The 17,288-nt window shown below is 37.5% G+C and overlaps 1 protein-coding gene across 11 annotated transcripts in view; it reads right to left on the reverse strand.

Moving 5' to 3' along the window:
* IQSEC1 (IQ motif and Sec7 domain ArfGEF 1) overlaps positions 1-17,288 on the reverse strand; it is a 218,301-nt gene that overhangs the window by 74,066 nt on the left and 126,947 nt on the right. For 9 of the 11 annotated variants that reach the window (XM_067543784.1, XM_067543786.1, XM_067543785.1 and 6 more), the window contains 2 exons: positions 7,053-7,335; positions 2,912-4,176 (listed from right to left, as the gene is read on the reverse strand). In XM_067543784.1, coding sequence (XP_067399885.1) covers positions 2,912-4,176; positions 7,053-7,335 — 1,548 coding nt within the window. The other 2 variants (XM_067543792.1, XM_067543790.1) reach the window with 2 other exon arrangements.

Below are 17,288 nucleotides of genomic sequence, written 5' to 3' on the forward strand. Positions count from 1 at the left end.
TTCGGTCAGATGAAGATTTTTTGAATCCTTGACTTCTTCAGTTAAGTGGCCTTGAAGCCATTTATGGGCAGTGGAATTTTTAAACCTCCCCTGATCTACTTGGATGTACAGTGTAGCTTATTGCTAGAGAAACAGACATACAGAGATGATGTGACTTATTTTTTAAATTACCTTTGGACAGATAAAATACCATGACAAACCTATGCACTAAAAGCAATATACTCACAACATTACTTGACGGTAACTCAAAAGTTAATTCAAACTGATACACTATACAGTGCATCAAAGCAATATAACTAGAAGTGGGCAGAAGGATTCTTTACAGTGAAGGGAATTTCACTTGTAAACCACTGTGAGTGCTACCTACAGGTGTCCTAAAGCAATTGCCCCAAAGCAATACCAGTCCCATAGGTTCCCTTGTCAGTAGTTTTCTATTAAAACTTTAAGGATACAGAACTTCATTCTTTAAAAGTGGTTTTCCCACCACCTGTTCACAAGTGTTAAAGTCTTATGCTCTATCAGATGCAGTGCTGTTCTTGAAAGTGAGACAGCAAGTAGGAGCAGCAAGGGCTTCACATGGAATGTCACAATCCCCTGGGCCTCAATGAAGAACTCTGGTGCAAAGCAAGATCCATATGAAACTGGGCATTGTCTGGGCCAGCGTTCTATCGGCTGACTCAGTGCAAGCTTGTAAGACTTAGCAGCCACGTGACAACACAGGATCTCAAATGGGAAGATCAAGTAAACACGCAACAACAACAACAAAAATCACACACAAAGATACAACCTGGATTGTTCTGAGGACTTGCCATTGACAGGATTAAAAAAAACCAAAAACTATCTCACCAACTCAACAGCAAATTCAATAGCATTCTTTATCCCTTTCAGTTGCCTAACCAACAATGCAACAAGATCATTTAAATGTCTGTTGAAGAACAGTCTCCTCCTTTCTGTTCTGTACATGTTGTTTTGGGGACTTTTTTTCCTTGTCAGCTTCATACTGACAGGGCAGCATGTGACTGGGGAGCAGCTGACAATTCCAGATGGTATCATTCATTTGTGCATGTTTCCTGGGTACTTTTTTCCTTCTCTTAACTCTGTTTTCCACAGCCCACCAAAAGGACTGTATGTCAGGCTTGCAGCTCAAGGACCACAGGAAACTCAGGGCCTAATGACTAGACAGAAATACAAAACAACATTAGGCCTTTTAAAGGTCCTCCAAACTGTTTTACTGTTCTCTCCTTTTTCAATCAACTAGAATCTTTGAAGATATTCTAGAAATAGAAAATGGAAATGCCTTTCTCCCCCAGTTCACTTTCTAGGCAGGAAACGCCTGCAAAAACTCTTACCCTCACAGGATACCAGTGAGTTAAAGGCTCCATTAATGCCTTTTGCCAAGATCCCAAAAAAACACAAACAAAAAAACATAGGGTTTTTACAGTCAGACCTGATTGATCCATATTTAGTGTTATAATATATAGCCACAAATGAAAGTATCAACAGATTTACATGATTTGCAATGTTACAGCATATAATAGATGAACTGATGATTTACTAATCCAAATAAAACAAATTACAATGCTGGCAGATGAAGAGTAGCAGTGAAGGGACTTGCATAAAATTGCAATGTGAGCTCTACAAAGCGCTTTGTGAAACACCTAGTAGCTCATTAGAAGCTGCACAATTCTCACAAAAAAGGTTCTGCAAGACTTCAAGAAGAATTCCTAACACTCCTACCAATAGCACCATGGCTGCCGATGCTTTTAAAAGGATAAGAAGAATGAATCTTGACACTTATCCAGCACCCTTCATCTAAACATACAGAGGAGGTTTATAGATGTTAATTAAGCCCAGAACAAGTTTGTGACTAATGTAATTATACCCATTGTACAGATGGGGAAATAGAGACAAATCGTTTTTCCATGCGGCAAAGTCAATAACACAGCCAAGAATAGAATCTAAAAATTCTATTGCTGTCACTGCTCTGACCTTACATTACTTGTAATTAGATCTGACTGTTTAAATCCAGCAATTTGAAGACAAAGAATTTTTAAAAAGTTGTATTTGTTACCCTGTACCATCTGCATGGTTGCTTTTAATGGTTACACAATGGTCTCAAGTGAATAAATGTATCATTTAATAAAATATCAAAAAGTTATGAGAGAGACAGGTGATTATTTTACAAAACTTATTTTTACAAATGCTTTGCTAGAATTGAAAATAAATGTTCATCTGACCGTAAATATGCATACTTTGACAGTTACACATCTACTCTATTTATTTTGCCCAAATGTTAATCAATAAATTATGTGCCCCTTTTGATAAAATTAACTGGGTGAAATCCTGGCTCTGTTGATGTCATAGAAAAATTCCCATTGACTTTTAATAGTGCCAGGATTTCACTCATTTTTTAAATGCATGGGTGACAAAGTTTATAACATCCACATACAAACACATGGAAAGAAAAGTTGATTCTATTATACCTACAGCCACCAAACCCAGACAGGGTGAAATAACCATGTTTTGCAGAAGCTAGAGGTTTATTTTGTCATGTGGTCTCTTCAATCATTAGCCATGGCATATGCAACTGCTAAGATGTCAGCTTTATTCATGATGACCAGTAACATGCCACATAGAACAATCATGCACTGACAAGGGGAACAGCTATATGATCTAACTGGCCCATTTCCATATCTAACTGCTATGATTTCTATGAACATATACTGCTTTCTTTTTGCTTCTTACTTAAAACTCCTCCAGTGGAAGGTCTGGGGGGGTTGTTTTTGGCTGAAAAAACCAATTATCATAAATCAATCTTATTCATCCTCTGATTCTAAATTATATATTCCTTCATTTGAGGGACTGAAATATTACCAAATAATGGGGGGAAACAGAACAGCATTGTACTTACTTATTAAAAAGGTTCAGACCAATCCTATAATGGCGTTTTCTGATAACATCATTACTGAAGGCAGGCGAATCCCAGCTGTTACGAGTTTCTTTATGGTATGTTTGTTTGCTTAAGGTTTGTTCCCTTAGACTGTCTCTAGAAGAGGACTCTGAGCTGCAATTTATTGTGTCGTTAGAATTGGAAGTGCTATTGATGCTGTCGTTGTCACCATCAGAATAATCAGACTCTGATTTACTTTGCCTGTTTGCTGTGCCATTAATAGCTAAGTGACTATCAATGGCCCTTGGTTTGTGTCTAGGCTCCTGTTCTTCTCGAGATATTATCTTGGTAGGAATACCATGTGGGATATGTTTTGGGCTTCCTTGCTGACTAGTGATTCCTCGGTCATATGCATTTTGTCTCTTTAATGAGCCTCTCTCTGAGCGATCACTTAAATCCACTGAACTGTCACTAGGTGGTTCTATAGTTAACAGTGGCAGATGATCCATTCTCATCCTTTGCTCCTGGCATTCCAGCGAAGGGGTGCTCCTGCAGCTTGTATCAGTGTCTATCTTATCATCCTTGTGGGTCATGGACCAGTATTCTTGAGAAGAGTTCATTGACCGAAGCCTCAAGTCAGATTCTGTGCTGGACGGTCTGTCCACTGATTGGGAAAGGGGAAGAGGTGGAGATAGTTCTTCCTCATCAATATATAATGTAACATCACTATACGATGCAGTCATCTCATCAAGTTTCCTGGGATCCACATTATGGATTGCTGGCTTAATTTGACTACAACTATCCCTCTCCATTTCACGACTTCTGACTTGATCAGGAACCTGGACTTCATCAGAATGTAGACTACGACAATTTAGTGCATCATCAATTGATTCTGCAAGAGATTTGACCTGTCTTGAAAAAGCATCCTCCAGTTCGGTTATAGCATCAGCAAAATCAGTGGATGCTGCTGGAGATTTCATTGTAGCTGATTCCCCAAGGTCACCACATTCAGACTGGACAAGGGCTCCTATTTTTGATCCATCATTTGTAACAGAAACTTGCTTCCCTTCAAAGTAGGAGCTATGGACTTTCTCAGGTCCTTCAAAGGAAAACTGCATTCTCATATTGGACAGCACAATGCGTCTTGACATACGATTTTCAGACATAGAACTTCTAAGCCGTTCAAAGTTTTTGTTCATCTGATACTGGCGAAAAGCTGTTTGAATAGTACGAGCAGCATGTCTAGTTATGAGACGGCCCCCATATTTCCGTTCTAGCATTTCCACCTAGAAAGGGAAGAAATAAGTATTGTATAATGCATTGACTCACTAAAAGTTACTAGCTGCCACTTATGCTTAGATAGCTCTTTATAAATACCACAAAAATTATATATTTTAGTTATACATATATAGAGCTTTCAAAAGACAACCTAATATTCAACATGTAAAAAAATAAAAACTCAGACAACAGATCAACTTTATAATTGCACATAAAATGATTTGAGTGGTCCTTTAAAGAATAGTCGCAAGAACAACACCATTTCCAAATTATTTATACATCTACTACACAAATATGCCATAAAGAATGTATATTTTCCTGACAAGCCATTCTGGGGCATCTGGTTGCAGCTGTAGTGTGCTAAAGATACTTTCTTGCTCACTTTTTATAGCCTGCAACTATTTTAAGCAACCTCAAAAAGCAATGAAACGGGTGTATTTTAGTTAACCTGGCTTTTAACTAGTCACATAAACTTTCTACCTCAATTTTCTCATCTGCAAAACAGAGATAACATTGACTTATCTACTCCACAAAGATCCTGTGAGGATGTTGGTAAAAATGTTCTGAAGAATGCTAATTATTATGACCTAGTGTTATCATAACCAATCCATTCCTATAAAATACATATATTACGATATCCAGCAACAGCTACGCATATGGGAGAATATTCAGTTGCACTAATCTCAAAACACTGTTTGAATAATTCATAATTTTAGTTTTCTTTAGAAACTACTGTCAATTCAAATGGAACAGTAAAATTAAAGCTGACATTTCATAAAATATATTTTCCCAAGATTTAGCAAGGATTGTTTTTCCTTAAAACATCCTAAGATTATCATCCTTGAGCCAAATCCAGAAGATGCCACCAACATGATCAACTTTCTTTTTGTTGGGCTTCTTGATTGAAAAGTATTGGGGAAAAAAATCAGATAATCACTCACTAGCCCTGTGGCTACCTTTTCTAATATCTTTCTAATATTTAATCTTGCTTTCTGATAAACCCTTGCCTATATTTGCCAATATCTTAAATAATTCTCATGATTGCAATTAAAGCTTTCCAGAGAAGTGATGTGCCACGTGTTTATATTGTTCTGAAGGGTTACTACCTTTTAGTATATGTCCACGAGGCCAAATGCACGCTTCATAAGGTGCTGCAGCTCCGATTCTCCATTAAGACGACATAAAATGGGCAGATGAAATTACATCCTGCGGAATATCTGCAGTGCAGGGGGCATCTTCAGCTAGTCTAGAGCTCTATACATATGCTCTGTGTGCAGCCCCGGTGTAGATTTGTGCCTGGGGTGGGAGGGGTATGGCACTCCAGCTATACTGGACTGGCAAAGAGGCCCATAAAGGGCCATTCAATGCTGGCATAAATTAGAGCAACCCCTGTGGCTGCTCTAACTTGCACCACAGACTGGATATGCCCCCAGCCAGACTCAGAATTTGGCTTGATGCCACTCTTATGCCACAAGCCTGGGCTGTACCTCCTAGGCACAGCTCAAGATCCAGCCCTCCATGTTTCAATATGATGATGTTCCATGGTACCTAAAAACTATTTCTGAATGTTTACATAAATTGCGAACTAGAGTCCTTATTTTTACCACTTACTATCAATATGTGACCAAATGCTGTGAGCAGTTCACTCTCTCTTCTGTTTTCAGCTTTAAATGCTTTGATGTTTCGCAGACCAACATACGCTCAATGAATCTCTGCTTCATTGACCAAACAATTTTATAGGTATAGTATGTGCCAGAATCTGCCTTTGAACTTCATTCCTACAAATACCTTATATGACTTTAAAATGAGCTAAAATATAGTATTTAATTAATCTTAACCATTATTAAATTTGAAAACATTGGTCTGTTTCAGTATTAATAATACAATGATCTGTCACGTAAAGTTGTAATCCAGAAATATACTATATAAATGCATCTCTCTTGCAGCATGCATATTGTAATAAAAATGGCAAAGAGCTTAATTCTAGTCCCATCTAGATAATGTTCATGTATTTTGTTTTTTCAGCTGATCATGGCTGTCACAGCAAACATTAAAGCAAACCAACATAGGACTTAAGTTTCCAGCTCACAGTAAACAAAATGGTGTATGGCAAACATGATCTCTGTAGCAGAACCCACATGTACATGTGTGTTCCTCATTACAAACCTTTCAGTAAAAAAAACACATGCTTACCCAATTTAAATTGTGAAACCATGGGTCCAAAAATGACACACACCGGATAGAATGTGTAAGTTAACATTCCAGGTAAGGCTACTGTCAAGATATGTTTTAAAACCACATTTGAGATTTCATAAATTTAGAAAAGAATAAAGGCCTTTTTAGGGATACATACTGAAGTCCATATACAATTTATACTCGGGTCTTAGTGAAATCAAAAGGGAGTGTTGCCTGAGTGAAAACTAAATGAGGAACGGAAGATTTGGAACTTTGAATTTAGTTCAACTATAGAGGAAATAGCCTCTTTCGTTTCTTCTTTCTTTCAATAGCACCAAAGACATTCCAAGTTTGAAATGACTAATATTATTGAAAAAAAATTGCATTGTTTCATGCTATGAACAATATAAGTCAAATGCATGAAATCATAACCCCTGGGAGAAGTAAGTTTTCACTTTAAAGAAAACACCATATTTGTTATTAACATAATTTTGGCTGTTGCTTCAGTGGGCCAAAGAAAAAGCAGAGTGGAGGGGATGGAATTTTAGCAATATTCATCTATGCCAGCTATGAACTAACTTGGATTCAGACAAATAAAAATGTGTCATTTTCATCAGCAGCACACAACTTCCCAAAAGATTTTTTTTTTTTTGGTTGGCAAGTGGACACTTTGGCCTTATTCATAAATAAAACAAGATAGCTCAAATACCTGCTTGTCTTGTAGGTCTGAGGAGAGTTCATAGCTCTCAGAAAGTGATTTTGACCTTTTAATAGCTTCTTCCTCTGCTTGTTTTCGCAGTATTGATGTTGAGTGCTGAAGCTTAGGCCTCCGAGATCTTTGCTGCCCAGGGGAGACAGAATACAGCCCGTAAGCAGAATGGTCGTAATGGTCTGGGCTTATAGCCGAACTATGGGTTATAGGTCCTTGATGGTAAGTAGATGGGCTATCCAAAGATGTGCCAGTTTCACTACTTGGAGCTTCGCCTTCAACACTAGATAAACAAAGAAGGGGGAGAGAGGGAAGTCTCTAGTAAGTATTGTACACCAATGATCTCAGCAGTTAACTATTAGTACAGCTATATTTAGCTTCAGATTATCCAGATTTAGTTCACTATTTGTTAAAATTCACCTGTAGTTATTTATATTGGAGGGTCATATAGGTGACAGGTTAAATACCATACATTTAGCATCTACTTAAGCAGATTTCTATTTTTGCTGCAAAGGTCTTTATGAGTCAGCAGAATGGAGATTTCCTGTATTATTAAACATTATGTAACCATTTTTAGTAATGTTCTGAATAACTCACTTGACCATTTCTAGGCAAAAAGAAATATTTCCAAAAGCAGGTTCTCATATTCATTTCCAGTTCAATCCATTGTGAAATCACAGATGTATATTCGTATCTTTTTGTCATGTAGGACAAAATACAAGAAAAGATTCCGTATCTTTAAGTTTCAGAGCAACATAAAAAGATTATTTTTCCGCTTACCCAAAGTAAATTTGGAATTTACTGTGTCCTGTGAGCTATAATGTATTCATAAAAATTAAAGATGGGGAAAAAAGATCTAATGGTAATCTAATCTCTGTGCCAGTGCAGAATTATTCTCCCACTATATTTTGTAGAACTTTGTCCAATCCAGTTTTAAGACAGCCCAAGACATGGAGTTTTCTAGCTAATAAAAAGGACCATAACTTCAGTTGTGGAATATACGATAGAATTTCTTGGGACCTCTCAGAAACAAATGTTCTGTTTTTCATACAAATAATACTAATATTAAAGAACAATGGGAAGAGAAATTCAGAAAATGCGATATACAACCAGAATTCTTTCTAAACTTAATCTTGTTCAAAGTTTACCTTGAAGAATCATTTATTCGTTAATGGCATATTGCATTAGTTCTTTTTTCATTTATGTTAGAAAACTCTTACAGTACAAGATGCCATATTTCTTTTTCATACAGCTCAAATCAAACAGACAGATTCCAAGTTTATGTATCCTGCTTACACAGAATGTTGGTAGGAAATGGATTTTCACGTACCCTGGTTTTCAAGAGACTCAGCAACACTCCCTTCCCCGGACGCACACAAAAACACACACTCTCCCTACCTTTTGTTTTAAGAATAGGTACATCAGAACTCTCAAGAAATAAAATTCCATGTGCCATCACCCTGGGTTATATTCTTATGTATTACTTTCATATAGCTCACATACACAGAAACATAAAAAAGCTCTTCTGTTGTCTCTTAAAAATGTAATGCTATGGCCCCTGTTAGACACACACCACAGCAGTCCCTTCAGCAGTTCAAAGTACAGAATGATTTCTGAAAGAACATTCTTCAGTGGATTGCAGTGCCAGAACAGATCAAGGTTAACACTGTCAAAACTTTTCTGGCTTGAACAGTGTGTACTTATGCAAGTGGGGAAAAAAAGGCTTAGATTTCTCAAAATATTTATACAAACATTTAAAACTGAAAGCAGTTCCTCTTTCCTTGCTCCATCAAAATGTGACTCTCCCAAAAAAGGTATTTTCAGACATACAAACTGGAAAGATTTGTCTATATACAAATCACTTTTTCTGAAAAGAAAGCTGACAGGAAACTAAATCCCTTTTTCTTAAAATACAGCTGAGTTTCAATTTTAAAAAGATTAATTATCCCAAATTTTGCAACTGACAATAAAAATATGAAGCCATCCCAAAAAAAAAAAAAAAAAAATCTTTCTTCAGAACACCTACAGTTTCCATCTTAATGAAATTCCATTGAGGATTTCCTTACCAAACTGCACCACACTGCTGCTTTCAGTGCTAAGCAGTATTTTTCCAGTTGGACTGCATTTCTTTGTACCTAGTAAGTTCCTAATTAAAATCTAAGTAGTTTCAGTACAAGCACATTAACTTTGTTTTATACTCCAGTTATGACAAGCAACACCAGAATGTCACAAGGTTTTAATATTTTTCCTTTCTTAGCTCGGACGATATTTTTTGCCCTCCTCCCCTCTTAAATTGTAAAATGTTTAATAATCCTTCTACTGTGATGATTACCACATTGACATTTTAATAATGATTCCTTCAGTACATGGCTTCTTAATGACCTTTAATGCCATTAATAAAAGTTGCAGCAATGATTTGAAAGACTGTTTTTTCCAGCCAAGCCACTGATTTTCTGAAACGTTTTCGGTTTCCCTCTTTATATTTTAGGGTTGCTTTTTCCCAGCAGTGAATGTGACCCCTGAATGATTGGTGTGGCTAATCTCATTTTGGTTGTAAACTCACTCCCTGCTACCACGTGCCTGACCTTTGAAGCAGCAGGGAAGTAATTATCTTTTACAACAAGCAGCCTCCTGCACAATGTAGGAGAGACTTTTCAAGTAAGCAAGCCAGATCTACACTGCATATTTGCTTTCTTTTTTTTTATCCCTCCTCCCTTGCCCACTAATTTAAAGGGGTATGTGTGTGAGAGCGTGAAAACAGAATAATAAAAATAAAACCCAACTGGCAAATAACACTTTCCCTCTCCTTATTAATACTTTAAAAACGTCATTCAACACAAGTATGAATATTTTAATAAATGTGATTTCTGTATTAAGGACAGCAAAAGTCATTTTCTCCAAACTATTATTGGGCTGCAGACCTGTATATGTCAGCTGCTGGCCATCAGGAAAGGAATGCAGGAGGCTTTTAAGGAGCCACCTGCCAATTAACCAGTGCCACAGAAGCACATCTGCAGTGAGGCATAGGACTGGCTGGGGTTCATTCAGCTTCTCCTGCCTGCTTTAGTTCCCACCTCCTATCAGTCTTCTCCTCCTGGACTAGTCTGGCATCTTCCATTTCCAACACTGCTTTATTCCCCGCTGCTGTGAGGTATGGCAATTCAACACACGATTAAATACAAAGGGAGAAAGGATGGTCATGTGATTAAGACAGTAAACTCGGGAAATCAGGAGACCTCAAGTTACTTAAGCCCAAATTTTCAAAAGTGATTGGTCACCGACCTCCAACTACTGAGCACCCGCAACTCCAATTCAAGGCAATGGGAGCTTAACTTGACACCTCCAAAAATCAAACTCTAGGCTCAAACTCCTTAAAAGTAGTTGGGCTCCTAACTCCCATTGGTTTTACCTTTGAGGATACAGGCCTAGGTATCTTAAACTGGGCATCCAAAACCGAGGTCCCCAAAAGGAGTGGCCACTTTTGAAAATGTAGACCTTATTTGCTCTGTGCTTCATTTTCCCTTCTAAAAGAGGGGGATAATAATAATTTCACAAGTTCTGACAGGAAGTAACTACATTCACATTTGTAAAGCACAGTGAGAGTTCCTTAAAAACTGGAAAAAAAAAATCACATCTTAACAGCACAAGTGAGCAGAGAAGAGGGCTTAATACTATAGGTCTATTCTAATTTGGTGCTTCCACCATCGCTTAGCTTTAGCCAACTGGGCTGTTCCTGTATTATTTATACTTGCTGATATTTCCCATTTATAGTAAAATACTCTTCTGGGTTCCTGTCTATTTGGGGAGACTCTGGATTTAATGGACTGGTTCCTGTCCCCCCAATACTCAGATGCAACATTAGGGGGTTAAGCATCAATAGCTTCACTACTGCCACCATAAAACAGTAAAGGAGAGTAGGGACAGACTAACCCTCTGACACCAGTGATACTGTATCATTCCAATATAAGGATACAATTGAGTTGTATGCCAAGCCAGGAAGAGGAAAAGGCTGCTGCCAGCGCTGTACAGAAGAGTGAATGAAGTGGACAGACTGGAAGAATGGAAAGTTAGTGTTTGGAATAACTCACGATATGGACATCACTGATTATGCACAAGGCTTTCCATTGGGCCTAGAAAATCCTTTGTAAGTATTGTAGTGGATTTTAATAGCAACCAGGCAAAGAAGGCAGTGGAAAAGGGGCAAAGGGATGGTGAAGAGAAAGGCATGGAGAGATGTGGAAACAAATTGGATATAACGTTTTAAAATTGTTTTTACAGATATATAAATTACAGGTAAAAAACCCCAACATTTCAAAATAACTTGCCTTTCTCCAAAGAATAAAAATGGACATGGAAAATTAAATATAGATGGGTTTGGAGGTTTTCTTCCCTCTACCATATGTACAGACCTGGATTTCTTGCAATACATACACACACTTCAAAAAAACAAAAAAACAACAAAAAAAAAAACTATTAAAATACATCAGTTGAAGTGACATGTGAATGCAAGTAGGATCTGTTTGTCTCATCAGCAGGGCAATAAGACAGGGGTCACGCCCGCAGTGCAGCTAACACTGTATTACCCATGATGCACACTGAATTCTAACAGCTACAGAATCAAAACTGACTGCTCTTTTTGGATCAAAGAATGATACCAATATGAGACAATGGCTGCCAAAAGCTGATTTTCTAACTAATTTATTTGGATGTCAAGGATGAATAGCTACTGTGTGACTGGATCCTTCAGCCTAAAGAAATATATTATATAATATGACGACAATGAATAAAATTGATGTTACAAATGACAAAAGTTTGTTGAATCTTTAAAATCCTTTACAACTATTTTGATGGCAGAAATCATCTGGGATTTCTTTTAGATAAACAAAAACAGAAAGAGCAAAAATGCAGTTGTATATTCAGTTTATCTAGGCCTTCTCTAAATCTGCAACTGGAGGGACTAGTCTAGTGGTTAGAGCACGGTTAGCAAGGTCAAGACTTTTGGGTTCCAATCCTAGCATTGCCACTCTTTTTGTGTGATCTTAGGCAAGTTTCTTGCCTTCTCTGTGTCTCAGTTTACACACGATTGCATCAAATAATACTTCTGATCGCAAAGGAGTTGTGAGACTTAATTAATGTTTAAAAAGAACTTCAAGATTCTTAAATAAAGGAATTTCATGTTTAATATTACTGTAGGGTCCTATTATGCTTTCATGTGCATCCTCACACTTTCCCCCTTCTTTTCAAATCCTACCTAACTTTATTTTAATACCATACAATACGAAAATATGAACAAAAGCAATTAAAAATACAAAAATTTCTTCCACATTGGGCCAAACATGGGGACTGGTGACTGCCCCAAAATTTTAGGAAAATAAAAAGTAAACCCTAAGCTTTCTCCTGAGTATTTATACACTATGACCTCAATTTTGCTCCAACTGAAATCAATGGCAAAACTCCCATTGACTTCAGAGGCTGCAAGACAGGGCCCGCAGATGGACATATTTAACGCTCATAAACATCAGATCATGCTATGAATGACAGGAACATCAAGAAACAAAAATCAGATGGTAAATATTACTATTTTATAGACACCTCACTGGTTCGTTAAAAAAATCTCTACTGTGTGATCTTAGCAGTTAAATCAGTGTGTAAAAAGAATAAAATAAAATAAAATAAAATAAAAAACCTCAGATGCAAGAGGAACATTCAGTATTCAAGACAATGTAAAATAAAAACCAGAACCTCAGGTCAAGAAGCATTTGAATGCACATATAGGACTATAATGTGTTAACAAATTAATGGAATAAGGACATATGCTACAGTAACCACACAAACGATGAAATCCAGCACATTGTAGATTTTAATTCTGAATTAAGCAAGTAGCACAGAAATCCATCATGTTTCTGAATAGTGTAATAGCAGAATCAGACTGTATGCAGTATTTGAACAGAAAACACACTGGAAAGCCACTCTATTTGATCAAATTGAGGGAGGAATAAAAGTTTGAGAGATTTTTGCCAATGAATATTTTACTTAGACTGCGTGAACTCACTGTTTATTTTTCATCAGAGGGATTTATTTAGAATGGGCTTATGACTAGGCAGTACAAAGAGGACCAAGAGGTGAGGATAAAAACAGGCACTAAAAAATCCTGCATTGCAATATGCATTAGAGACATCAGCACTATTTATTTATTACTCAAAGATTTGTTTGTAATGGGACTAAAATTATAGGCATGCAATAGCCTGTGCTAGTTCTTTTGCTCATGTCTGGCCTACTCACTCCTACTATATTATCCGTTGTGTTTATTACGGTAGTGCCTAAGGGCCAGCCGAGAGTGGGGCCCCATTGTGCTAGGCGCTGCACAAACACATGGTCCCTGCCTTGAAGGGCTAAGCAGACAAAATAGACACAGGGCAGGGAAGTAGAAGTCACAAGCAGAGTGAACAATGTGATTTAACATGGTTTTGCTATCTGAGGTTAGTTCCACATTTTTTGGGGGGTGGGAGGGAGTGGGTTAGGAGGGGATCAGCTAAATGGACAGAAAATGGAAGGGGGCTGGTGAGGAAGGGAAAGGTCGAAGAGGGGAAAAGGGGCAGGTGAGGAGTGCAGTTGAGGTGAAGAGACTGTGAGGAGGGAAAGGGCGGTTTGGTGCAAACAGCCGATCAGCCAATGCAGAAACAGTCAGAGAATATTCTGCAGTTTTGATTGGAATGCCCAGAGGTCCCTGCTTTGGCTGTTTCTGCTCCTGCTGGCTGTTGCTCTAGAAATTCCTTTTTAAAGTGTAATTTCAGCGCTCATGATACATGCATATCCACTGCTAGATTATCACTGAACAAGTACAACATGAGGAGTGGCAATGCAAGCTGCCTCCATAAGTCTCAACTCTAGTCTGTAGGAACCATTTAGAGACAAGAGAAGTTCATTATCCATGAGGACCAAACAGTTGCTGGATCCTAGTGCCCCCAGAATCTGGTGGACAGTTCTCCCTTACACAGTTCTGAGTCCAAGGGAGCGCAAGGGAGAAGGATGGCCCCTAGCTGGGCCCCATTTTACCCACCCCAGTGAAGCAATCCCTGCTTTCATTGCAGCTGGATCTCTGGTCTTAGACATTTTGCCATAGTTTTTTGTAATCATAAAAAACAAATGAACATGAATTTTAACTAAGGCATGCACAGTAAATTCCTTAGTTGCTAAGGTGTTAAAGGTGTGAATGAGTATTATGAATAGAAAGTGAAAACAAGCCAATTTATTGTCTTCTCAGTTAACATCAGAAAGAAAAACCATCGCTCATGACAGTACTCATATTCTGTTCTATAGGAAGCAGACAATTTTTAAAGCATGGCTGGGATTAAACAGCACTTGCCAGGAATGGCAGTCCAGACTCCAGGCAGTCTGCCCAATCTGAATTGAAACAAAACCTAATGAAATATTTATGCCTGAGTTTCTCACTTTTTTATATATATTAAGATTCTACATTTTTCCAGAAATGTATTTCACTGTGAGAGTTAAAGCATTTATATTAGTTTCCAGTGACCAGGCCATTTGCCACCTTATCGCCAGATCAAAAATATTTTGCAAGGAAATGCAAACAAACCATAGCCTCAGGAATTACAATCTTCCTGTTGAGTCTACCAACTGGTGGCTGGATAGAAAAGATTTAACCAACTAGTAGATCCTTCTTTTCTCTCTTCAGTTTTTGGATGCATGGTGTGTGCACCCTGTACCTTACCACAACTGAGAGTTGATCCTCATTGTTCAAGTCCATATGCCAGCTGAAGCAATAGGAAACATTTCTGTGAATAAACCAGTAAGAACTGTACTGAGATTGTATGAAGCAAAACTCACTGTAGGCAGATTTTATTTTTCCCAAGATTCAATGTGCAATTGGACCAAGCTTGAAAGATGCAGTCAGTAAAAACTCCCCTCTAGATATATATTACAGTAGTCATTAGCATGGAGATGTTGCTCTAGAAATTCCTTTTTAAAGTCTAATTTCAGCGCTCATGATACATGCATATCCACTGCTAGATTATCACTGAACAAGTACAACATGAGCAGTGGCAATGCAAGCTGCCTCCATAAGCCTCAACTCTAGTCTGTAGGAACCATTTAGAGACAAGAGAAGTTCATTACCCATGAGGACCAAACAGTTGTTGGCCTCTCTACCAAGATTGCCAATCTGAACCATTTTAGTACCCTTTTTAAATATATATTTTGGATAGTTGGTCACTGAAAACTGGGTGGAGATCACTGACCTCATTTAACACAGGTCCTGTTCAACCATCAGCTCATTGTAACTTTCAGTCACTACTTTCATAGGCTGCATTCAGACTAATAACCTAGAAATGCAGGCCTCTATATATAATTGCAACAACAATAATGCTTTGCTTCTATATAGTGCATTTCTTTCAAGGATCTCAAAGCTATAAATATCTCACAAGGAATGTTAAGTGACTTACTCAAGGTTATAAAGCAAGTCATTGGCAGAGTTGGAAACAGAACTCAGCTTTCCTGATGTTTATTTACCTGCTTTAGCCACTAGAAAACACAGCCTCTAATATCCTAAACTACCAAGTCCTGTGATTCCATAAATACCTAAAAAGGATAAGCCATCATCTTGTTCTGTCCCTATATACTTTGAAGTCGCATGCTATTTCCTCAGGGGCCAATTTTGGGAAATTCTTTAATCAAATCTTTTCTACTTCCTCCCCAAATCCATTCGAACCATCCCTCCCCAGGAGAAACATACTACATTAAAAGTCATACAGAACAGAAAATAATTTTACAATCTTACTCTTTGTTCCTGTCCCAGCTACACTTCTATCCATGAGCATTACCAAAACATCCAGAACTGGAATATCTAAGCACTTGAGGAATCTGTTATAAGACTTGTGAAGAGGGTTTAAATGCAAATCAAAACAATTAAACTTTTATATGAGAATGCCGCTTTATAAAATTATTCCACTGCAAGGTATCTGTCCTAGTTTTAAAAACAAATATTACCCAGTGTCTGAATATCAAGGAGGGGAGAAGAACTGCCTATCAGTTTTGAATCAAATACATATTGTCATGCTCTATGTGTTCCAAAAAAAATAAATAAATAATAATAATAAAAAAATAAAAGAAAAAAAATCAACACCTTCTACTAATTATAGATGCTGCCTTGAAACGGATTCAAGTTCTCACACCGGGTTCAGGGAAAGCACTATGCAGCCAGAAGCCATTAGTGGAACTGACTTGAAGTAGTGCAGAGAAACGTAATAGCAGCTGCAGAAGCATCTGCTTTGGTTAGATCCTCTCAAGAGGACGCCTAGGAAAAGCACTAGAGTGACAAAAAATGTTCAGGTCGAAGTCTAGGCATTCCACATAGGAACTTACATCTGACGAAGTGGGTTACAGCCCACAAAAGCTTATGCCTGCAGAAATTAAATGTTAGTCTTTAAAGTGCTACAGGACTCTTGTTGTTTTTGCCACATAGGAACTAAGAAATTAGTTCTCATGTATGATTTGGTGTTTTTATCATCACTACAAAACTTCTTATTTGAATCCCAAGTCAAACCACAATTATCCTAAATACACACAAATGAGGCTGAAAGTTAACCAAAGCTATGTCACACTGCATAACAATTGTAACAAGTATTTCTTTGAAAAAAGGGTGCACCCAACTGCTTCCAACTTGGCTTAGATTTATATACCTGTGGTGCTTCCCACTGAGAAAGAGGAGGTCTCTTTCATTAAAGCTCTGATATATGCATTGGGTTCTCAAATTACTTCATGTGAAAAATTTTAAACGTATCCTTTTAAAATACAGAACTCTTCGTATAGATATTTCATGTTGGTGACTTCTTTAATACCTATTTCTTTCCTCATTACAATATTTCCAATCCATTTTCAATTGGAGAGATAACAAATCTGAACTCAGAGACTTTATTAGCAACATTTACAACTGATGAGAATCTAATTCATTCCTATTTCTGTTTTGAAATATGCTAGTAAATGAAATGGACAGTTATATTAAGGGAAATGGTTTATTTTTTTTCTTCCCGGAAGCAGCAACAATGCTAACAAACTGCTCAGCTAATCTCCCTTCAAATTTGTGATGTCACAAAGTTCAAAGTCCTTGTGAATGACAAAATCATTCCTGGGTACTGACAAAGATATTGATCCAGAAAAGAAATATTGGCCATTTTCTTTTTCTTAGAAAGCTCTTTCACAAATTCAGCTGTTTCTACT

This window comes from Emydura macquarii, unplaced genomic scaffold, assembly GCF_026122565.2.
Source record: "Emydura macquarii macquarii isolate MOO-44397 ecotype Brisbane River unplaced genomic scaffold, CSIRO-AGI_Emac_v2 contig_968, whole genome shotgun sequence".
NCBI classification, from domain to species: Eukaryota; Metazoa; Chordata; order Testudines; family Chelidae; genus Emydura; species Emydura macquarii.